The sequence below is a fragment of the Zeus faber genome (assembly GCF_960531495.2).
Source record: "Zeus faber genome assembly, chromosome: 5".
NCBI classification, from domain to species: Eukaryota; Metazoa; Chordata; class Actinopteri; order Zeiformes; family Zeidae; genus Zeus; species Zeus faber.
In genome coordinates, this window is record NC_137192.1 from 29,728,419 (window position 1) to 29,753,418 (window position 25,000).

At 48.1% G+C, this 25,000-nt stretch overlaps 1 protein-coding gene across 1 annotated transcript in view; it reads left to right on the forward strand.

The window, feature by feature from the left end:
* The window catches only part of LOC307230392 (histone deacetylase 7-like), a 50,288-nt gene that overhangs the window by 2,601 nt on the left and 22,687 nt on the right, over positions 1–25,000 (forward strand). Inside the window, exons 2-9 of the mRNA XM_080000750.1 lie at positions 15,723–15,910; positions 16,309–16,396; positions 16,983–17,100; positions 19,307–19,392; positions 20,496–20,612; positions 20,762–20,868; positions 21,489–21,587; positions 21,780–21,948. Of these exons, the coding sequence (XP_079856876.1) occupies positions 15,723–15,910; positions 16,309–16,396; positions 16,983–17,100; positions 19,307–19,392; positions 20,496–20,612; positions 20,762–20,868; positions 21,489–21,587; positions 21,780–21,948 (972 nt within the window). The remainder of the gene's footprint in view (positions 1–15,722; positions 15,911–16,308; positions 16,397–16,982; positions 17,101–19,306; positions 19,393–20,495; positions 20,613–20,761; positions 20,869–21,488; positions 21,588–21,779; positions 21,949–25,000) is intronic.

Here is a 25,000-nt window from a genome sequence, read left to right on the forward strand (position 1 = left end):
TTATGCATAACTATACGTATTGCATGGATAAAACTATGGTGTAGCTATAACGTTCAACTGCGCTGCAGTGACTTTTGCACCTTTGAGTGAATTCTCAGTAAAGTTACAGATACATTGTAAAGTACATTAAACGGAAACTAGTTCAAACGTTGCTTTAAATTTTGACGAGATAGATACGTGACTTTCCAGTTGCCGTCAAAGGCGCTTCAAGAAGCATCTCTTCATCTGGTTCGAAAGGGCACACACTGAGCGGGATGCCGTGACCTTTTTCCACGCGTGCGGAGTGCGAGGGCGTCGTGGGGCCGCGCTTCCCCGCGCCGCCGTCGATCTCCAGAGGAGCCGAGCGCGCGTGGAGCCCCATCCCCTCCCTCTGCGGGGAGACCGCAAGGGCAAGAAAACGTCTGCTGAGAATGGAGACTTCGGCAAACAGCCAGGAGCGAGTTGACGCTTCGGAGTCACCGCACGGTCGCTCGCTTTCACGCGACGTGGGCTGCAAAGGGAATAAGGAAAAATACTTGTAAATATAATAATGCATAACCATTGTATATCAGGCACAATGGCCTTTTTATGTGCAAACAACAACACAATAGGTCACACCGGTCGCTAGATTTATAACCGTATTGATTCATTTTTTGCATTAGAGATTAGCTGGACTGCAGGAACTTTGTCCGGGGCCTCGATGTGTCCCTTTGTGACTCTGTGTGTGTGTGTGTGCGTGCGTGCGTGCGTGCGTGCGTGCGTGCGTGCGTGCGTGCGTGCGTGCGTGCGTGCGTGTGTGCGTGCCCACGAGTGTGTGCCGATGACCACCGGCCTCCACCCTTTACCAGGAAATCTGTCACACGGATAATGTGACACATTCCAGAAATCAAAATACCCCATCATGTTTCCCCTTATGACTCCCAGCGTGGACTCACAGCATCCACCCTGTGCTCTGTCGAATTCACGGAACGCTGTGTGTAATGGGTGATGTGTGGCCCCCTGTCCCCGATCGGTCATGTAGCGTGCGAACCGCAAGACTGCGGGTTGTGTGGTGTGACCGGCGCAGCGATCTGACGACTTTGAAAGTCGTGAAAGCCTACCGGAAAAATTACGTCAAGAATTTTGCCATCCGTCCGTTAAAATAAAGAATTTTCTTTGTCGGAAAAAACATAAAATTACGTGTTCCTTATTTTATCCATAATTTAAGGGAAAAAAAAAAAAAAAAAAAGGCCAAATCATAAACATTACGTAGTGGTCGAGGCGTCAAATTGCCAAGGATCAGCGCCATTGGGGCATATCTTCTTTCCTATTGGCTGTTGCCTGGCGCCGAATTCTGCTCAACACTGCCCGGCGACCGGCGACAAGGAGAGTACAAAACGCATGGCAGCCTGTCGCTCTGAAGCCTGTCGCTCTGCAGCCTGTCGCTCTGCGGCGCGGCGGGGTGACCTTTCCATGGTCGTCCCTGTCATTCATACCTCTGCTACCTCTCTCTCTTTTTGTCCCCCCCCCCCCCCCCCCCCCGGTTCTCCTTTCTCTGGCGCTCTGCCTCGTGGAGCTGCTGTTCCTTCAATCACTCTATTGCCCGACTGCATTCCTCCCATTCCGATCGACTTCCTGTGACTGGAAGACGAGCGAGCCCCAAAGATTCACCTTCCAGGAGTCGGCGTCTCATTCGGGGGGGACCCTGCGCGGCGCCGTTTTTTTTCCCCAAAACCTGAGATCTGTCGTCGCTGACCCAGAAGTGTCCGGGTCTCAGGGGAACGACGGCGTCAGCAGAAAAAGAACGTTGTGTGTCCGCTTTGCCCGGGCTTGGGGAGGCAGAAAATGAAAGGGGAAAAGAGGGCATGTAGGAGCATATCTCATTGGGCGTCGTAGATTTTGATCTTGCCAATGATTTGTTTCTTTATTTTGATTTTTTTTCTTCTTCTCTTTCGGTGCAGAATCAATATTCAAGAGATTCAAGGTTCTTTATTTGTCACATGCAGTCGCACGAGTACGGTGGAGTGAAATCATAAATGATGATGATAAATAACAATAAATTTAGCTGCAGGGGAGTCACGGGTGTGCACGCGGTCCAGTTGAGTCGTGTTAGGTATGTATTACAGTTTTCCGAGGTTCCATAAAACAAATCGTTTTATATCGACATCAATTCCAAATTTCAGACAGTCGAGCATTTAATGTGTTGTTGTTTTTGTTGTTTTTTTTTTTTTGCAAAACAGAGCGGAGTGGTAATTTTGGCGGAATTATGACAACACATACTGTATCAGATAATTGTTTTATTGAAAAGTTGGCCAAAATATTTGGACAAAACAACAAACAAATATCAAAGCATTTATGAAGATCACATGACAGGTATTATGTTTGAGGTACAACAAAAGGCATCTTCCGAAATTCAAAGAAACAGTTGAACTTAAACAACGTCAAATAAAACAATATTTATGTAATCATTTTGGTACAAAAACAAGGCCGGCTTCAGGAAGGTAAATAAATCAGTTATTAACTTTCATTTTCTGCTTTGGCAACTTTTTCAACGTTCGTAATATTATTCACCATCCTCCAAGGGTTCTTAGAACTCCCTGCGGTGCAAAAACACCTCCTGTGAGCGGTTGTATTTTTTCGGGGTTTTGGGAAACGCAGCAGAAGTTACAGTTTTCCGAGTTTCTATTAAACGCAGCTTCGGCTTGTGTGTGAGCGCCATGCAGTCCACGTGGGATGCGAACTTATATAACTTATATATAACTTCGGATGATGATGTCACAAAGCGCCCCGCTACTCCAACTAAAGAAATTGCGCCAACGTTCTCCTACGTCCGGTAGATTTGCAACCATTTTTTCCCCCCCAAAATTTCTGCTCCAAATGCAGATCGACGTCGGTCGAACTCGAACAACAAGACGTCTGGGGCGCCCCGGTTCCAACGAGACGTGCACCAGGTCCGCGCATGCCGAGGTTGCCGTGTGTCAGACGCCTTTAGCCCGGAACAGATTTTCGGCGGACAGACGGGGTGAAACCAGTGAAGGTTACGGAGTGAATACAACGGAGCCCCGGAAGCCGCGCCCAAACCCCATTGGCTCACACACGTCGGGGGCCTCGTCGCAGAAAAACCCCCCAAAAAAAACATAACAATGAAAAAAAATAACTTCCACAACAAGAGGGCTTTAGAGGCATGCCGGCATGAAAAGAGGGGAAATACCCCTCATAATCTGAGGGCTATTTCCAGCAACAAACCTCCTAAGACATGTGTCTGAGGGGACCTCGGAGACCTGTGTTGGGCAGAAACGCGGGCATCATAGGTGCCCTTTAAACACGGACGCGCGGTGGCACCGTGCGCCCCCGGCAGATGGCGCCCTCACCTCCCCCTCACACCGGCGAGGGGAGCGGAGTCGGGACGAGCGGCTCCGGACGGCGGCAGCGGGGTGTCGGGGAGCAGTTTTTTTTTGGGGGGGCTGTCACACTGTTTGGCGGCCGTCCGCACACAGTCGCCCGTAGACGCGTCGACCGGACCGACCGGACCCACCGGACCCAGCCGCGTCGTGGAGCCCTTCCTCCGCCTTTCGAGTCCCTTCCGAGCGGGACGTCAACTTGTTGACGGCGTCAATGGACCCACGCAGGGAGGGACCGTCCGGACGCCGCTGCCTCACGCCCGCGCGTCCCTGAAACGCGGCTCCCGCAAGGTACCGTAGGTCCGTTTATCTGCTGCGGTTCTGTTCGTTCTGCCGCTCGGAGCCCGACACCCCCCCCCCCCCCCCCCCCGGTGCGGGGGTCCTGGTTCGGGCGGGTTTTCCGTCCGAATCGAATTGGATCGGTTCGATCGCTTCGTTCCGGTGGTCCATCCCATAATGATGAACACGCGGACCGGTCCGTGGGTCTTGTCGGAACGTGCAGGTCTCCCCCGCGCGCTGCGAGGGGAAAGTTCCCCGATCTGGAGTCGACTCCGGGCGGGTCCGCCTGGGTCGGTTTGCGTGGATCGATAACGGGAGAATTTCGGAAAATATATGAGAAACCGTCAGTGACAAACACGTGGTCTGTTCTGTATGAGTTTGGAAAAACTAAATTAAAAAAACAAAACGAAAATTAAAATGTAAACGTTATTCCTATTATATATATATACAAACAAACATATATATGTGTGCAAACATATATATGTGTGTGTGTGTATATATATATATATTTTTTTAATATGTATATATATACACATATGTATGTATGTATATATATATATAAGTGTATACATATATATATATTTATACATATACATGCATATATATATACAGTATATTCACTTATATATATATATACATATACTGTATGTGTATATATGTGTATATATATATATACATACATATATACACACATATATATGTATGTATACAGTATATATACAGTATGTATATGTATATATACATAAATACACAAACACATATATATGTAATAAAATATTCATTTTTATGTATATAAATACATATAACAGAAATGTAAAATTATATAATCTTGAAAAATATGTAAAAGATTAAAAATCTCGCGCACACACACACACACACACACACACACACACACACACACACACAGACACACACACACACACACAGTGTGTGGAGTGGTGTTCTCTTGTGTTCAGGTTCTGTGGATGAGGTCAGAGTCTCGGTGCTGTGTGTGGGTTCTGTTACACTCAGAAGGACCTGACACCAGCCCTCCCTCCCTCCTCTCTGCTGCTTGTTACACCTCTTGAATCTTGAATCTTGAATCCCTCACACACTTTATTCTCCGTTTCCTACTTGTGTTCTTGGAAAACTACCGCAGCTCAACTCGTTGTTTTGCGTGTGAGTAGCGGCTGCATACGGTGTGTACTGTGAGGATGTGCGTCTGTACTGCATAATAACAGACATGATGCTATGCAGTTTTGTAGTCTAAACTATTTATGAGGACTTGGACGATTTTTTTTTCCACATAATGTGAGATCTGAAATATTAGAGGAAGCTTGAAAAACTATTGATATCCTGTTTCATGCAGTCCTCCATTTTTTTCTATCTCCAAGAAGGAAATAGATCCGTGTCAAGAAAATCAAACCAAATCTCTCAATTTTCATCATTTCCTTCTAAAAGTTCTCGAGTCTGGAGACCATCGGCTGGTGTGTTTTTGATATTGCTTATATAGAAAGACAAGTGCCCAGCATGACAATATATTTCTCAAATATGGCCTGTCACTCGTCTTGTGGATTAAACAGAGAGCAATTTAAAGCAGCACTATGTAACTTTTGGTATCTGGGATTTGGCGCCCTTACAGTTTGAGTGGAATTGCACTTTTACACCACACCACCGTCATAAAACTCCTTACAGCGTCCGAAAATAATTTATTTTACCGGACAAATTTGAACCTTATCGATCACGTTACAATCACAAATGCGAAAAAGCAAATATAATGTACACTTAGGTTACAGAGCCCCTTGCATGGACCTCGCCGCTTCAGCGGGCACTCAGTCCACTGGCGAGAGGGCGTGGGGATTGGCGCCCTGCTTCCGGCGTAGGTCCCAGATGTGCTCGGCCTGCCGGATCGGCTCGGCACGTGCAAGTCAGAGGGTGAAACAAACCCGGTGGCGCAATGAAAGTGAGCGACGGTGCTCTCATCCGTGCCGTCAGGGAGGTGGAGCAGCTGCGTTTTGTAGGATCATTATTACCGGACATTGTCACCGTCAAGTTTATAATTTATCGGGTTTTTTTTTATACATTTTGCCAGGTAAAGAAAACGGTAATTACCGAAGCCAAACATCAAGGGAGTAACGTAGTGCCATAAAGCGTAACGCACTGTTCCCGCGGTTCCGTACCCGAACATAGAACTTACATAGTGCAAGAACAGGCGGCCGGGGGCGGGCTGAGTGGGAATGAAAGAGGAGCCGTTCTCCATCGACTTTCGATGAATTGCTAATAAGAATTCAACCGATTACGATTTTGTCTTATCAATAAGAACTGAACAATCAGCGGTCTTGTTGTGACTGTATCAACCTGCGTCTTTGTGGGGCACAGGGCGTGCCGGGAAACAAAATACCCAGTGGAGCCGGAAGTAGCAGTAGACAGAGGCCTCCAGAAGAACGACAAACATCAAACATGGCTGCACGTAGAAAACAGGAGGTTCTCAATGCCGAGGGGGAAACTATTTTATTAAGTAAGTATATTATTAAACTATATTGACGCTCAACAACTAATGCTGCGTTCAGGTGGAACACGGTACAACAGGAACGGGATAACCACACTTTCTGAACGGCACAGGGGGAGGAACAAAGACCCGGATCGAGGGAGAGGTACGACGGCAAAACCAAACAAGAGATATGTTGCTGTGGTGGTAACTCCAACTAAATATATTCAACTCAATTATTTAGTGTCTGTTTATATATAAGGATTTCAGTAACGTTCAATAACTTTACTAGCGTCTCGTCGTCCATATCTGCACCAGACGTAACATCCGACTCATTCCGTCGGGGAGGACGGCGGGAAAGTTAAAATATTGAACTCGCTTAAAGACGGGTTGTAAATATTCCTGCATGAGCGAACCAGCTCAGTCCGTCCTGAAAGGACACTAGAAGCGCTCCTCGCGCCAAGTCACAATCAATCGACGATTGTTTCCTAAGGTTAACAGCTATCGATTAAGGAAATTCCTTCAAATTTGCATCTCTAATTGGCCTGCATGATAGGATGATGTCATCAAACACGGGATGAAGGAGGGGTAATTGAAGAAAAGTTCATAGATAATTCCGATGCCTCACGTCGGTCGTGTCTGTGTTCCCTCTGCCTCCGCATTCCACGCTTCAAACTGGTTTCAACCGTACGGCGGCGTTCTGTCTGTCAGCGCCTCGGGTCCTGAACAACGTACTGTAATATTTATAGTCGGTGATTGAATTGTCTGACCTTGCCTCCACGACAATGAATTGTAAATCTTAAGGCGATCATTTGAAATCCTGTTTAATTGAGGTTTATGAAAACACTCTTTCATTCATGGAATCAAGGATGGATCGTGCAGGGGTCGCCTCACACACGCGACGGCTGTTTTTGTCGGAGCTGTTTGTTCTTTTTCCGCCGTCCTGGTGTAAGTTCAATGCATATGATCCGTCTCGAGAATCTTTTTTTATTTTATTTTATTTTATTTTATTTTATTTACATTTTTTACCCCATCTGCTTGTTTTTGCTTACAATACAAAAAAAAAATTGACTGCAATTGCCTATTGCAGTTGTGGAGCTAGTGTTCGTGGGTTTTTAAGTGTCTTTAAAAAAGAAGGTGTGTTTTTTTGTGCTCAGGCTCTTTCCACACTTTATACTCAGATTATGTACTTGGAGATGAGAGTAGAGATTTAATGTTTGCCTTTTTTACCGTTCTGCAGTTAGGTGAAGGTTAAAGAAATTCTACATAACTAATTAGAATGTGTTGGCCTAAACAATAAAAATTGTAATACGAACATTAAAATATTATATTTTAATGTGTCTGTGTGGGGGTGGGGTTGTGATGTCATAGGTAAGACCGAATAGGATCACTTCATATTTCATCGTTTGGCTTCATCTTCAGATTATACTTTTCCTTTGTTTTTTGTTTTTTTGCTGCTCGCCAATTTTACTAGTTAATATGGGTCTCTTCCCAGGGCAGATAACCTTTAAAACTCCCCCGTGCTTCCCCACTCAGATCCAGGGTGGCCCAGAGACAAAAAGGCTCAGTGTTGTGGAGCTGCCCGAGTCTCAGATCACATTTCCTCTTCCTGATTTGAGATTAACTCAGCTGACTGCTGATACACTCCCCTACCCCGAAAACTCTGTGGCCATCGCTCAGGATGTGTCATGGGACTTGTGTGTGTATGTGTGTGTGTGTGTGTGTGTGTGTGTGTGTGTGTGTGTGTGTGTGTGTGTGTGTGTGTGCGTGCGTGCGTGCGTGCGTGTGTGCCTGCCTGCCTTCCTGCCTGCCTGCCTGCCTGCCTGCCTGCCTGCCTGCCTGCCTGTGTGCGTGTGTGTGAGATCACACGCACACAGACACCTGTATGCAAATGATAGGACAACATGGGTGCATCTGGTGTGTTTGTGTAGCTGAGGTTCACGGAGCATCGGAGTTGATCTGGCCAAAGGTTAGAACAGAATATTAAAAAAATATTACTGCATGTTTTTAGAGGCTCAATTGGCAGGTCCACTGGCATGTTGATGTGTGTGTGTGTGTGTGTGTGTGTGTGTGTGTGTGTGTGTGTGTGTGTGTGTGTGTGTGTGTGTGTACGTGCGTGCGTGTGAGTGGGTGTGTGTGTGTGTGTGTGTGTGTGTGTGTGTGTGTGTGTGTGTGTGTGTGTGTGTGTGTGTGTGTGTGTGTGTGTGTGTGTGTGTGTGTGTGTGCGGCTGCAGTCTCCGAACCGACTCTGTAGTGGAAGTTGAAGAAGCACATCAAAATTCAGCAAAGCCCCCAGCGGTGCAGGACCGGCGCCTCTCCCCCCCGTCAAGCAGAGACCACCAGACACACTGGGTACAAAGATGCCGCTGTTACTTAAAAACATGCAATCACACACCTACACATACAATGTGTGTGTGTGTGTGTGTGTGTGTGTGTGTGTGTGTGTGTGTGTGTGTGTGGATGCAGGACAGTGAGCATGTGCCATTGTAACATATCATTGCACGGCTTCCTCCACGGTTTCTCTTGGAAGCTGCTTTGGAGATTTCTCTGAGCGAGGCCTGAGAAATGCACCTTCACGCCGCGTTCAGGAAACCCGGAAAACTCTAAAAAGAAACTCGTCCAATGTGGAATTTTGGGGTCGTACGTTCAGGTATCCCGCAGCAAGCCAGGACCCGAGGAGGACTCAGGACGTCATAACAACAAAAACAGTGCTGGTTTACTTTTCAACACTTAACTTGATCTGGAATTATACGTTATGTGTTTATTTAGTTTGATTTGTTTAGCGGTATGCGAAATTTAATTGCCATGTTTCGAAACATTTTACTTTCAAGTGTTTCCTGAGTAGTGTCGTTTGGGATTAAAAACTATTCCTGGGGTCGATCAACTTAAGAAAAAAAAAAAAAAAGCAGTTGATCTGTTTTTGGAATTATGTTATGAAAAATCGATTTTCCAGGTTACCCTGGAAGCCAGCTCCAGTTTCAGCTTCTTATCACAGACCAACACTGTTTTCCAGGAGGCCACATTTCGGTCTCATGCCGACCTCCTGACAGTGCGCCCAGTCAAATTTAGCTCGGGCGGGGGGGGGGGGGGGGTCTGCTTATCGGACGATGGCTTATCGGACGTCCCCGGGAGAAGAAATAAAACTGTTCCAACAGCCTTTTACTGTGTTTCGACAAACGAAAGCTCGGCGAGCCTGGCCACGCCCCCCTCCCGTCCCGCCGCCAGAGGGTAGCCACGTCGACGGGGACCTCAGATGTCTGCGACCTCCGACCTTTCGGGCCGACGAGCCGACGGCGTTACATTACATCCTTGAAGGAGCGATTGGGCTGCGGCGGGAAAAGACAGACGTTCTCTTTGCGTACGAAAAACGACTGGAAAACAACTGTGTGTTCTGTTGCTCGATTGATCACGGCGGACAATGTGATTTGATCGTCTGGTAGCGCGAACATACGTAGGCTAAGGGCTGGTGTCTGTGTGGAACTTGAATGTGGGTGTGAATATTGGCGCTCGCCCGTGCACGTAGAGACGCAAGTGTGGGGCAGAATGCGCACACAACGCAAGCTTATTAAACCACAAGTGGGACGATGCTATTAATACTTTATGTTGTGGAACACACGCACACACATACACACATACACGCACACACACACCCTCTGTTCCCAAACACATGTGGGCTTTGCTTGATAATGTACAGCAGCACAAGTGCCACGCAACAGGTGACCCTAAAAATAACCGACGCGCCCTCCATGTCTATGTTAAAACAAAACAAAACAAAAAACCTAAGTTGCGCAAAGAACCACTGTGCCCCTGCGAAGAAACAAATGTGCACTATTAATACACCGGCACCGATCACTCACGCAGCAGATACACGCGCGTGTCCGCAGTCAACGGTCGCACCGGCAAATTGTAGTTATGCAAACACAAAGACCTGCTGTGTACACAGAGCAAGAAGAAACAACTGCACACTATTAATATCTGGAGGATGCACACGCAGGCAGGCACACAGGCAGGAGATTGATACAGAAAGAAAGCAGGACAGAATGTCCCGACAGCTGTGGATTCCTCCTGATGGACAGAGAGAGAGAGAGAGAGAGAGAGAGAGAGAGAGAGAGAGAGAGAGAGAAACTCTGTAAACTGCCTCGGCAATATATACAAACGTTTTTTGTTCATGCCAATAAAGATATTTGAATTTGAATTTGAATTTGAATTTGAGAGAGAGGGTTCGGGGAAGGTGGCTGGCGTCGTTGGACTTCTCAGTGTGAGAGTGGATGAGAGGTCTTGTTGAAATACATGTAAGTGTGCAATGTGTATATACTGTGTGTGTGTGTGCGTGTGTTATAAGAGTCGTACATCAGAAAACTTAAAGGACCATGGTGTCAAATTGACTTTCAGCGCGTTGATTAGTCAACACACACACACTTGACATCACCCCTGATCTTCCCTGGATGATATCGCTCACATTTCCAGATTCCTTGAACCTTTTATTTCTAGGTTTTTTGAAAATCCTAACGATGTGGTGAGAAGTGTACCGTGAAAAAAAACAATCTCCTGGTCCCGATGACAACTACGGCGACACATTCGTTTCTGTACTTGGTACTCGTCCGTTCAATTTTCTTTTTTTTTTTTTTTTTTTTTTTACATATTTATAAATTTATATTACGGGGACATATTCAAGAAACTTTGACAAAAGCAGATACGCCCGGATGCTTTGTTCCAACTTGGAAAGTAAGCCGAGCTCAGAGAACGGTCACGCCGTGGTTATAAGCTGTTTAGAGACGTCTCAAGCTCTCAGGCTTGAAATGGAGCCAAAGACGCCATTCAACCAAAATAGCAGCTTCTGCCTAAATGAACCAAGAGGATGTTATGGTGCAGACTAACTTTAGAAACAGGAAGTCAATGTTTTTTTGTGCGTGTGTGTGCTTGCGTGCGTGCATGCTTGGGTGCGTGCGTGCATGTGTGTGTATGCATATGTGTGTGCGTGTGTGTGTGTGTGTGTGTGTGTGTGTGTGTGCATGTGCGTATGCACATGTATGTGTGTGCGTGTGTGTGTCACAGTAGAATCGTGCGTTGTTGCTCACAGTGCCGCAAGAAGAGGATGATGGTTGTGAAACAAATATGCTATTACAGGAACCAGAACTCTGTCTCCCGTCTATTTTTGGCGTCGGCACGCCGAAGTGAAAGACAGGAAAGCGCAGAGAGATCCTATCTCCAAATGCACCTTCATCGCGTTTTCCTTTTTTTTTTTTTTTTTTTTAATGATCGGCATTATGACATGTAAACAGCACTTTGTTTTAAAAGTGCACCCCGTTGCATTGGAAGACGGAGACGGTCTCGGGGTTTGGAGCAGGGCTTGAAAGGAGCGTGTGAGTGACTGTGCTCGCACCCCGGGAGCCAATCAGAGCGTGCTTTGACACCCCGCTCGTTGGCGGTGCGAGAAACCCACACCATCTCGCCGGCTCCGAACGCATCATGCGGCGGTCGGGGCTGAACTCGCACTTTCCGAGGCGCCGCGTCGGCGCGTGAGTGGACGGTCGCTGGACGCAGCAGGATGCAGGTAAACGCCGGGCGGCCCGGCCTGCACTGTGGGCACCGTCGCCTCTCCACGCTTGTCAGTTACTGGAAGGTGTTGTTGTTTTTAGCGGTTTAAAATGGGAGTTTGTGGTTTTGTTTGTTCCGGGGGTTTTTCTCAGAGCAGCGGGCCTGTGTGCTTATCCTGTGTGTGTGTGTGTGTGTGTGTGTGTGTGTGTGTGTGTGTGTGTGTGTGTGTGTGTGTGTGTGTGTGTGTTTGCATGTATTATTGTGCACAGGCTTTATGGTTTTTTGTGTGTGTGTGTGTGTGTGTGTGTGTGTGTGTGCGTATGTGTGTATTATTGTGCACAGGCTTTATGTTTTTTGTGCTTGTGTGTGTGTGTGTGTGTGTGTGTGTGTGTGTGTGTGTGTGTGTGTGTGTGTGTGTGTGTGTATGTGTGTGTGTATGCACGAGGCGGGAGCCAGTCTGAATTCCTCTGAAAACGCACATTCTTCTGGTAATACAAACCGTCGGACTGCGACGGGCGCTTCCTGAACCCCCCCCCTTCAACCCCCCCTGAATGCCCCCCCCGCCCCCTCGTGACGGTGAAAGCGGATCCGCGTCTTAAAGAAGTCGTCTAGGATCAAACACCCAATACCTCTGTGAGTGAGACGGGGTCGGGGTGGGATGGCGGCGTACAACGTGGACGACACGTCTCGTCGCCGTGTTTTTAGATGTGTCATCCTAATGTTCGACGGAATTGTGCATCTTTTGTGTAAAAGGTATAATTTTTGCGCTGGCCCCCGTCTCACCCCCCTCCTCGCCTGCTGCGTTGCCCGCGTCCATCGCCTTCCACCACGGTTTATGTGGTGTTCTGTCCACCCCAGCTGCCTGATCTCTGACTTTGACTTTCTCACCTCGTTTTAGATTTCATCTGTTTTTACTTCTGCTGAAATACGTTATGAAGGGAGTGGGCACATCCCCCCGACTGTTGTCACGCACCATTTTATTAACACTATCATAGTTTTATGACCTCAACTACCTACAGCATGACATCTGTCAAAATGATCTCAGTGGGGTTTCTGTAATATACAGTGTACGTTCCAATGCTTTTTATGTTGTATATGAAATGTATTTCTGCAATTTCTGTACAACGGCACAATAAGTCTCTCTCTCTCTCTCAAACATTGACACATACACACAAACAAACACACACACACACACACACACACACACACACACACACACACACACACACACATCCGCACAGTTGCACATACCAACCATACACTAGACACAGTGCCTCATTATTGGTTTATCAGTATTGGTGAATAAATCACCCGCAGGATGGTGTCATCCTCGCTGTAAATAGCTTCCTTCTCGCTGACCGAGCCCTGCTTCTAAATCTGCTGCCTTATGCTTCCGCTCGTGTGCCACGGTCTCACTTGACGTCCGTGAATAAGTGCGTGGGACTGTTCTCGCCTTCAGAGGAACTCTCCTCCGTTGGAACCTCTCCGCAGACGTCTCGCGCCGTCTCGAGCAGGCAAACGACGCCGCCGGGGTTGGGCTGATTTATTTATGACTCATAGAGCAGGGTTTGTTTTTGGGATGTGTTGTGTCATTGTTGTGGCCGTTGAAACCATGAGTTTTAACGGTGATGGTGAATAATGATTGAAAGCTCTGTGGTTTTTGGACTGAATTCCACTTTCATGATGCTTCTAAGTGAAGACGAATATTTATTTAATGTGTGAACCAGTGGTGCATGAAGCACTCAGACATTTTACTTCAGTAAAAGTATATAAGTACTTTCTCTTAATGTACTCAAAGTATTAAGTGTAAAAGTACTTGCTATCTCCAGAGCCCTGGTGTGATAGGTTTATAATACTACATAGTAGTATTATATACTGTACTTTCTACTGTACCTTTCTTCAAGTGTATGTTGATCAATTTAGAATTAAATACAGTAGGTGGAGTCGTAGTCATTTCTAAAGATATACAAATATGAATGCAAAGCCAGATTCAAATTTTTTTAATAACCCGACGGAGTTGGGAAATCGAGAAAAGTACAAGGTATAGATATTTACTTTGCAATATAACAAAGTAAAAGTGAAAAGTCTCCAAAATGAAATATACTTAAAGTACCTATTATGCTTCTTTTTACACAACTTAATATAGGTTTGTTGCTGAAAATACCACTCGGGTTATGTATTCTACTGTTCTACTTCTAACGTACCGCTATACCAGCCTGTTCCGAAGCAGGCTGTTTTTTGTGGGCGGAGCCTCCCTGCAGAGGCCCTGGGTTCTGTGAGCCAATGGCGTTTGAGCAAGGCTTCCAGTTTTGTTGCACTTACTCCGTAACTTTCACTTCTTTCACCTTATCGGTCCGCCGAAATCTGTTTCTGAACAAATTTCGGATTTTTTGTTTAATGAAAATGTCGGAAAATAAAATAAAATAAAATGAATGAAATAAATAAATACACCTTCGACAAAAACACACTATTTTTATACAGAGGATCGCGCGCCGCAGTCTCACACTTTTCTTTTTCTCTTTAGAAAGAATGATCATTTTCGAAACGCTGACATCTCCATCGTCTGCAGTCCCTTCACGGACGGCTGGCGTTCATTCCTCCTTCTTTTAGAAGATTTGTCGGTGGCGTCACTGGGGTGGGGAGCGGCTCCGACCGGGGGGGCGCCCTCGCGCCGTGGGTGGCGCGCCAAGCTGAACGGCTGGCCGCGTTCTCTGAAGCAGACGGCGCACAGCAAACCCAGTTGTTGTGTCAGGATCACACAGTCCCCCAACGTGTGTGCACGAGCACCGAGAACCCCGTTTTTTTCCATAATAGGTCCCCTTTAAGTAAGTAGCGATACTCGATGGATGTGCTCTGTTCACTTTGCACGGGCAGTGTGAACCCGCACCTGCGTTGTTGAGTCACGTGACATCACGCAATGTCGCTGCCACCTGCGGACATCTCCGCAGGTGCGCCAAACAACGCTTTCTACCAGCTTTATGCCGTCGTTGTTCCCGCTGCGGCTCGTGAGGATTTCCCGGCAGAGGCCCCGAGTGATGTCGGTTCAGTCGTTTCGACGTTCTGCTTCAGTAAATTTCCAAATTCACCCCCCGCCGGGAGGGAGCGGGGTGTCTCCTTTCGAGCTGTGTCCGTCCCCTCCTTTGTATCAATAGCTGCGCATTCCTCGCGGGACGATTGGAGCCGCGTTGGTGGGTTTCAGGTGTCAGCGGTGTCTACACGTGTCGCGGTATTAGGTCGTCATGTGAGATCGCGTTGAGAGGCTTTTGCCCCACCCCCCCCTCGTTATCGTCAATTAGCGTTTTTTTCTTCCCCCTCGGGATGCGTCCGTGTCGACGCATCGATTCAATGCGCTCTCTGTCCGCGGGAAAGTTCAGTTTCAGGTCATTTTGAACCCAGTGCGTCATCACCCCGACCCCGCGTGGGGAAAACAAAGCTGGGATTAGCACACAAGGCTGAAAAAGATCAGAACCTCCTCGCACTCCACTGCACCGCAAACAGGCGTCTGCTTTTTAGCGGGGACGCCCACGCTTTCATCACTCCTATCGTCGCCGGGCGCTAAATTCTTAGGGGGCGGGGGGTCCTGGGAAGATGTGGACCGATTGATTAATCCGACCCAAATTCATCCTCCGTGTTTTGTGGCCCCGCGGCCCCCGCTTACCTCACTCACTTGTCGTTCTGGATAGCAGCCCGCTCCGACAGACCGGGAGGACTTAAAAAGAACGATGACGCTGAGTTCAATGACGCCTCCTTTGGGCTGTAACAAGGTTACCGCTTGGTAGTTTTTAGGGATGTTTGCTTTTGTCGGATCAGCTCCCGCTCAAAGAAACCACAACATGAAAGCCCAAAGGGGCAGGCAGAGGGAAGTTTCGGAGAAAAATTCCAAACGGCGTTGGCCATTATGTTCTTTCACGTCTTTTGGAATCTACCTCCGACACCGACAAGCAGAACGTGCGCGTTGGGTTGACGGCCCGATCTACGACCTCGGCGCGCATTCCGGGAGTTGTTACCCTTCAAATTCAATTTGGTGACTGGTCATGGACAAATTGTTTCTCTCTCTCTCCCTCCCCCCCTCCTCCCAGTGGATGTGATCGCCCCCAACACGGTGTTTCCAGCCGCCAGCGCGGCGCCGCCCATGGACCTGAGCGTCAGCCGCAGGTCGGTTCGTCCGGGCCTCGACTCGGCCATGCTGGCCCCCTCGCCCCACGCCTTCTTCCTGCCGCCCTTCTCCTCGCAGCCCCGCACCCGCTTCTCCCAGGGCCCCCTGCAGGTACATACGTACGCCCACGGCTCCGGGAGAGGAGACGCCCGCCGGCGCCGTGGACACGCTCGGGGAAACGCCCGCGGCCACAGTTTCGCAAGAATTCGGTCACGACGGTCGCGACTTCAAGGCGTTAGCGCCCTTGACGGGGGAACGAGGCAGTGAGCCCGGGGATGCGTTGCGTCTTTGGACCGAAGCCCTGGGTTCGAAGCCATTGTTATTGGGACAGTGTTAAGGCTTTTTACCGTATCTCTTTTGATTGTTGATATGAGAGTGATGAAGCCAATCTATGAGCGTGTGTTTCAAATGCTTGTCTATTTATTCGTATTTCTATTTCAACCCTTGCATGTAGTTATGAACGCCGGTTGCAGACTTCATCCAATGTTCATGCTTTGCCCCCTTCTTAGTACAACGCTGACCACCGCCAGAGGGAGATGAAGCAGGAGAACACGGAGCAGCTCCGACAGCTGATGCACAAGAACAAGGATGAGCAGAGTGAGTCGCGCTCGTGCTCCTCTTTCTCCGTCATGTGATGGTGTTTTTTGTTTTTTTTCTTGGAAGCGCCGCGGAGCAGCATTTTTTGGGTGGTTTGTGTTCTCTTCTCCTCTCATGAGTCACCCCGTCGCGGGCCATGTGTTTGCTCGACGGAGGGAGTTTCCAGCGGCGCCGGGGAGAGGGATCCTCCCCGTCCAACAGAATCTGTTTCTCATTTTAAAAAAACCCCGTGACACAACAGTCCTGCTCTCAGGAAATACATGTAAATGACCAGTGAGTCGTTAGTAATTGAATGAAATGATCTGGACAGACCCAGTTTTTACTCGGCTAACATTTTAACTAATGATTTACAACTTAGATTCAGATATTCATAGCACATTTATTGTTTTTATTGAATCAATCCAAAAAATTGTAGTTTGTGAAGATGCTCTCAGTCGCTTGCAGCGATGGGGTTGTGTCTTGTTCATAATTTGACTCGCAGAGGATTAAGTGATTAAGTGTCTTGTTTCCGTTTTTTTAATGTGTGTGTGTGTGTGTGTGTGTGTGTGTGTGTGTGTGTCGGGGGGGGGGGGGGGGGGCGTGGCAGGTGCCGTGGCCAGTCCCATTGTGAAGCAGAAACTCCGGGAGAGTTTGATAATGAGGCAGCAGGCTGCCCTGGAACTCAGCTCTCCCGGCCACAACAGCACGACTCCCCGGGGATACCGGTAAGCGGAGACCATGCGGTGAAAGCCAAGTGTCAGGGCGAAACCAGTCGACGCAAAAGTCCCCGTACATCGAGTTCCTCCGCTCGCAAAAGGAGGGCGCTCAAAAATGATCCCTCGCCGACTATAGACGCTGTGGAAAGGTTATGTCATGTACACGCATTAAAGCCTCCACTTCCAGTCAGCTATAGGCCTACAGTGTGTTGTGCTTCTCGTCATCTCTTAAAGAGGGATCGTCCAAAAATTCGGACAATTAGCGGTGATTATAAGCGCCCCCCCCCGCCGGTGAAACCTGGTAACCCACAACTCATTAGAAACTGCGCTCCATAGCTTATATCCCTGTTTTTCAAGTTTCTTGCTGAAAATGCCACTCAGATTATGCATTCGAGCCATTGTGACGCGAAAGCCCAACTGTTCCAAAACGGGCTGTTTCAGCGTGTGTAGCCTTAATTGTGAGTGAGCAGCCAAGCCCCTAGTTCTGAGCCAATGGGGTTTGAGTTTTGCTCAGGGCTCCCTTTTATTTACTCTGTAAACTTTCACTGATTTCACCTCACCAGTGCACCAAAATCTGTTTCTGAATAAAAATTTGAGGCGAGAAATAAGCAATCCAGCTGCTGTATCTTCACTCATGTTACATCCAAAAGGCCTAATTCAAAAGTTTGTTCCGACTTTCATTGCCGTGCTCCAGTCTTGTGGGAGACACTGACACCGCAGCGGATTCTCGGTTGCAGTAATTTTCTGTTTCATGTAAACGTCGGAAAATAAAATAAAATAAATAAATACATCTTCAATAAAACCGCACTATTTTTTATTGGTTTTGTTTGGAGAAACGTGCAAGCAGAATTATTTTTTAAATACTCACATTTCCATCGTCTGCAGTTTCTTCACGGACAGTTGGTATTAATTCCTCTTTCTTTTAAAAGATTTGTTTGTTCAGTTACTCAGATGGGGAGCGGCTCTAATTCTACCGAAGCCCAGCGTGACGTAGGGGTTTGGCTGCAAACGGGAACAGCTCATTTCAGGACATGTTTTCTGAAATAGCAGCTCACAAAAAAAATAAAACAACTGACCGGGTTGTCCTATTTCATAGGTTGTCTGTTAGTCGGCCCGCGGTGAGGGTTGCGTTATGGGCCCCTCTTAAGCCTCGCTTGCACCCTGCAGACCTGTCGCTCGGCGGATGCAACGGCGTTAGTCTTGTCATTCAGATCCAAATACCCGCCAAGTGAATTTGTACAGCCTTTCCTGATCCTAATTCATCAGTCACCTTTGGCCAACGATAATAATGCAGCTGATACCACCTTGGCCACTGTTCACTCAACGAGGCAGAGGTTATGGCAGCACCATCGGGTCACATCCGCTGGTTCTCCACGGGGTGACCGTAGCTCGACTGCAATGGTCGACAAAATGGTGTTCAAGATCTGAGCGAAGACAGCAAAACTAGTCAAACCTCACGGTGAGAGCAGCGTAGTACAAATACCGCGTTAGAGGATGACCCAACCTCTGGAGGAAACTCTCCCTGAGGGCATACCAGCATGCCAGTCCAGGCAGGTTTTCCCGTTTCCCTCACCAGCTCGGGACACTGACCGCAAATCGGTATGTGCTCCGCAGAGTCTTTATTAACCTTCAGTTTAACCTTCAGTTTAACCTTCAGCTTGGCGTGACTCTCCCGACAACATGTTGAAGACCGTGCCGGAGAGAGGGAGCTATTACCGAGTAGCAAATTCATGGATAAACAGCAAAGGACCATCAAGACCCTTTATTAGGAGCCCAATCTAATGGATTGACACGCCTTAAACCCTGACCTTGAGACTTGATGTCTTTACCCTTTAAAACCCTTTGTGCGGCGTGAGCCTGCTGAATAGCCAAGCTGGGAGTTGGGAGCGCGAGCCGCCAGACCTGCATGGAAAAACGAGGTCGTTCCACTTTAGTATCCTGCTTTTACCTCGAAACAACAACTTGGTTTGCACAAGACTGGCTGTGGTAACACTACAGAGAACCAGCGTATCCGCTCGGTTGTGTCTTGACCGTCATGCTCGCTGTCATCCACAGACTGGCTATTGGCTGTTTTCATATTTTAGAGAAATGGTTTAAATGAGTTTAATATGAGAAAAAGTTTTCCCGTGCCGGCTTGTACTTTTGATGAACCATGCACGGCACATTCAATTACATATGAATCATGTCTTTGTTTTTTTCTTTGTTCTCCCTGTAGGGAACTGGGCCCAGACCCCGACATGCCCCCAAAGCCCAAGCCCACGCCCTGCGACCAGCGCAAGGACCTGGTGCTCCGCAGGACAGGTGAGGAACACGGCCGCTGCCTGCGACGGGTTTCCCTCCCCCAGATACTCTCTGTTTGTGTAAACCGCTGGTGATTTTCCATTTGAACCTTTGTCTATTGTGGCGTGCGCAATGAAATTTGAGTTAGACTGTCTCCAAACTACACGTGGGCGCTGCTTGAATGTCCTTCTAACGACATATTACGTTACGGGGGTTTCTCCTTTAGCGTGATACTTTTCCACATCTATTCAGACCTTTATTGAGTTACCTAGGGAGGGAGAGAGTGGGAAACGAGAAAAAAAAAAAAAAGAGAGAGAGAGAATGGGAACATACTTTCTGGTAGGACGGAAAGCACCAGGCCTGTGGGGCAAGCAGGAGGCTCAGGAGTCATAAAAACAACACCGAGAGCGAGACACAAAGGCCGGAGTGGTTGCATAACGTGAGCCGAGGTATGTGTAAAATGAACTGCGTGAGAGTCCGCGGCAGGTCTCCCCGCAGTGTGAGTGACAGAGGGAGCGGCTCTCCTCTGCTGTACCAGTCTACGGCGTGCCCACCGTTCCACTGCGCGAACATAGGTGCCGACGCACACACCCAGCTGCACTCTTCTTGGCCGGGGCGACGGACGTAAGCCGTCGCTTTATCTGATCAGAGACACGCAGCGGTTGTTATTTCTGTTTGGCTTCCTTATGCCGACATGCTTGTTTTGACGAAGCTTTGTGAACTTGCCGGGGTGTGGTTCTCCGGCAGGTCGCTCCGTCAGGAGGGTTATGTCATGCATAGCTCTGTGGGTAAATGTAGGTTAGGTTGATGTGTAGGATTTGGACCCGATTTCCGATCATTAACGGCTCGCTAACTACGGAAACATTTTCCTTCAGTCATATCAATTGTTGTATAGTTATGTGTTCAATATCAATCAAATATTTCAGTAATAATAGCTTATAGATGCGTTTATGCAATTACATATTTAAGCAACTGTGCATGTGTCATGGTTTCCCCTCTGTGTACAGTATATTCTATTTTGGTGGCCACCAACATAAACAGGACCTACCAAGGCTATTTCCATCTCATGCAACATAAAAATATGATGTGTGTGTGTGTGTGTGTGTGTGTGTGTGCGGCTGCAGTCTCCGAGCCGACTCTGAAGTGGAAGTTGAAGAAGCACATCAAAATTCGGCAAAGCCCCCTGCGGCGCAAGACCAGCGCCCCTCCCTCTGACAAGCAGAGACCACCAGACACACTGGGTACAAAGATGCCGCTGTTATACTTAAAAACATACAATCCACCGTCATTGTTTATATCCAGGTGATTTTAGACGATTTATATAAATACGCATGATCTTGAGTCCGTTGTCGACTTACTGTCCTGTCCGTCTTTCCATTCCACCTCCCAGACTCGTCCACCAGCAGCAACAGCACATCTGTGTCACGGTGCAGCTCGCCCAATGACAGCCTCCTGCCTGAAAGCGGGATCCTTCCCCAAACGGTGTTGCCCCATGAGGTGAGGGTTTCAATCCCCTCACTTGTTGATAAGGGTTGACAGGAGTTGTCAACACTCCTCTTATCAACTACTCAGTTCATATTCTCTGTGTGAATTTGCCGAGACGAAACCGACCAATTTTTGTTGGAATATATTATTAATAACTCTATCAGACCCCAATAGTTTGCGCCATGGTTTATTCCCTTGGTCTAGAAAGGACGACCTTGCGAGTTAAATGTTAATTAGTTGCATAATGCATAGCAGCACCGAGCTGGGTGCCAATGTTTTAAACAGGGAGATTGGAGAAGGCCAGATGGCCTAGTGCAGATCGCCGCCATGTTACGTGATCACTCCTTGGCTAATTAAAGCATTAATATGAATCCATTTTCCATTAAATGGACCTACCTGCACCCAGCTGCTTCACAAACCATGTGATTAGAAATAAGTTTCACCATAGACAGTCTTATATTTATTGTCAAAGGAATATGTTGATTTACTACTGTAATCCCATTCAAAATTCTAACCGGCGGAAAATTTAACAGAATTTGGACGTTTTTCAATGGATCAATATAGTTTTAGGAGTGTATGTATGAAGGCTCTAAAAATGTGATGAAAATGTCGTTCTTTACCGTCTACTACAGGCCTATAGGCTTTTGCGGCAGGACGGCACTTTGGCTAACTTTATCGTGCCCAGCAGCCCCATGGGCATGCCCACCATCACTGCTGGGCTGCCTGCACAGGTAAATTCTGGATATTTTGTACTGCTTTTTTTTTTATGACAATTAAAAACATACCTCTTCAAATAGGCCACTGAACAGTTTTGAGCCAATCACAAGGGTCCTTACAAAATTGACGAATCATCTATGCGGATGTGGGTTATTTCTCCCTGTTGCTTGTTGCTTTATTCTCCCGCGTCTTCTCGAATGCCCTAGGCTGACAGAAACCCCGGTGGCCTGCAGATGGTCAGGACCCAGGCGCTGTGTGCCCTGCCTCAGGTCTACCTGCCTCTGGACGCTGGGAATCCAGGCCTGGCCCAGCGGCTGCAGCCCGTCCTCATCCTGGAGCCTCACAGCGGCCTGCTGCACACACAGCTTCTCAGAGGTGAGACCAGCGTCAAAGGGTAGAACCTTTGATTAAGACAGACAGCACACACCCAAAACAATGTATATGAATTATGTCACACATTTACAAAGACAGAGGCTTCGGGATGAATCGTATGCAAAGTATTGTACACGGAGCAACGTCGCCCTCTACTGCCACTCAACGGTAGAGTTGACGTTAAGACTTGGACTCCCTAATGATAAACACGACACTATGAATGAAGCAACTCCGCCATGGCCGGTCCCAAGCCCGGATGAGAAAGGAGGAGGGTTGGGCGCAGGGTTAGCACCCCTGCCCCGTAAAAAACTCACTTGCTACAGAAAGGCAGACAAGCTAAAAACAAGAGAAAGGTTCTTCAGCTTGAGACCCATGACGTCGTGTGGTGAAAGCCGGGAATCCCTGGAAGCCCCCGGACCGACCACCCTTCTTTCAACCAGGACCATCGCCATCGGAACGTGAAGCGTAAAGACCGTGTACCGAGCAGGGAAAACCACTCAAATAGCAGCAGAAATTAAAAATGACAACCTTGCGCTCCCGGGAGTCGGCGAAGCAAGATGGACACACTCGGGACAGGAATGGTCGTTGAGTGCGGAGACGTTGCTCTATTCAGGTCATGAAGAGGATGGCGCCCCACACGCAGAAGGTCCAGCACTTATACGACCAAGACCTGCACAGAGAGCGCCCAAGGACCAAGAACCATCACAGCATCCTTCAGAACAAAGAAGCAGAAGGTCAAGATGAGCGTGATCCAACGCCACGCACCAACAAACGATAGTGGAGAAGGAGTGAAAGATGACTTCTGTGACTGACTTCAGAACATTCTGGGCAAATACTCAGAGAACCCTCCGTCACCGTCCTCACGGGAGACTTTAACGCAAAGACTGGAGAAGATAACATTGGATACAAAGAGGTGATGGGGACACACGGACAAGGGAGAAATGAGTGAGAATCGAGAGAAGTTGAAAGATATTTGTGCATTGAACAAGCTTGTCACCATGAGAGGATCCACAAAGCAACAAGGGCATCACCAGACCATAATACAGAGAATCAAATAGATCATATATATATATATATACACCATTATAAGCGAGAAGTTCAGAGGATCACGACAGGACGTGAGAGTAAAAAGGCATCAGACCACCACTTATGCTCACAGAAGCTTAGGTTAAAGAACAACAGGACAGAGGCAACGGGAAATAGACGACAATAGAACGTGGGTCTGCTGAGGGATGCAGAAATTGTCGGAGAGAACAGATTGAAACTCTCCGACAATTTGTAAGGGGCTGCTGCATCCACTCGGGAAGGAGAAGAAGTACCGTCTGACTGGAAGGAAGGCTTCATCGACAGGCTCCCTGAGAAAGGAGACCTGGGCGACTGTTCCAACTTTAGAGGGATTGCCCTGCTCTCTGTGCCAGGGAACGTGTCAACCAGAGTCATCCTGGACAGAACGAAGGTCGACCAACAGCAAAGAGGCCACCAAGCGGGATTCAGGGGGAATCGATGTTGTGTCGACCAGATTGCCACTCTTCGTACCATCATCGAGCAATCATTAGAGTGGACTTCCTCACCTTTCGTAAACTTTGCTGACTGTGAGGAAGCGTTCGGCAGCCTGAGCAGGGAGACCCTCTGGAAGTTTTGGAGACATTATGGAGTGCCCACTAGGCTGGGGAACCTTACAGTATGAATATGAGCTATGCTGGGATGACCTGTGGAGTGATACATGGAGGACAGGTTACCAACCAGTGTGAGATCCAGACCAGGGTCAGGCCTCTTATCTCCTTTCTTGTGTTTTCTAGCCATCGACCGGGCAATGAGAACGACAACTGAACAAAGAAAGAATGGAATCCAGTGGACTTTGTGGACACAGCTGGAAGATCTAGGCTTTGCAGATGATGTTGCGCTAGTGTCCCACGGTCACCATCAGATGCAGGATAAGACCACAACACTTGCAGCCACCTCCTTACAAGCAGGACTCGACGTCCATAAGGGAAAGACGAAGATCATGGGGACGAATGCGACCAGTGTTGAACCATTACGGCAGCAGGCTCGGGGAAGTAGAGTCCTCTACCTGCTTGGGGCGTCTCACTGACCAACAGGGAGGTGCAGATGCAGATGTCAAAGCAGGAGCAGGCGAGGCAAGGACTGCCTTTTTACAGCTCAAGAACATCCGGCGCTCCAGAGGGATACAGCAACGAACAGAAATCTTCCAACTTCAATGTGAAATCACTTCTGCTTTATGGCGCCGAGACCTGGAAAACGACAAAGACCACAATCGATGAAGTGCAAACCTTGATCAAGGACTGCCTAAGAATAATTCTTGATATCCGCTGGCCAGACAAGACCAGCAATGGCGATCCGTGGACGGGGACCCGGCCACTACCAGCGGGCGGACGAAACCGGACGAGGAAGACGGAGATGGGTCGGGCGCATGTTACGAAAATCGGCGCTAAACACCACCAGACTAACCAGAGGAGCTTTGACGCGGAAGAGGAGGAGGAGAGGCCGGCCAAAAGAACGCCTTGTCACGGGAGCTCCAGGCAGACGTCAAGAGGCAGGGAAACGCCTGATATCAGATAGAAAGAAAAACCGGTGACGGAGAACTCTGGAGGTCCGCGGCGACGGCCTATACGCCGGGAGGAGAGTCGGGCCTCAGTGGAAGTATGAATGAAGCAGAAGACTCGGGAGACGGAACGCTGTGCAGCTTCCTCTGATCCGTCAGGTGTAACCTCTGCCAAGGGAGTGGCAGATGTGGCATATTTTTGTCACGTGGGGCTTATCCTCCGAGCTTTGCCTTTCTTTCTTCATCCGGGGCATGAATAATTCATGTAGGTTATTATAATGTTGGGATCATCCTCCGCTGCTTCCCCCCGCCTCTCCCTCCTCTCTCTCTCTCTCTCTCCCCACATTTTTTTCCGAAAGCACCGATCCTTCTCTTCCGTTCCTTTTTTTTTTTTTGTTCCTTTGTCGTGGCTCCTCTCTCTCCACCCATCCTTCCTCTTGTCCTATCTCCTTTTTCCCTCTTCCATCCCCCTAACCTCTACTTATCTCCACC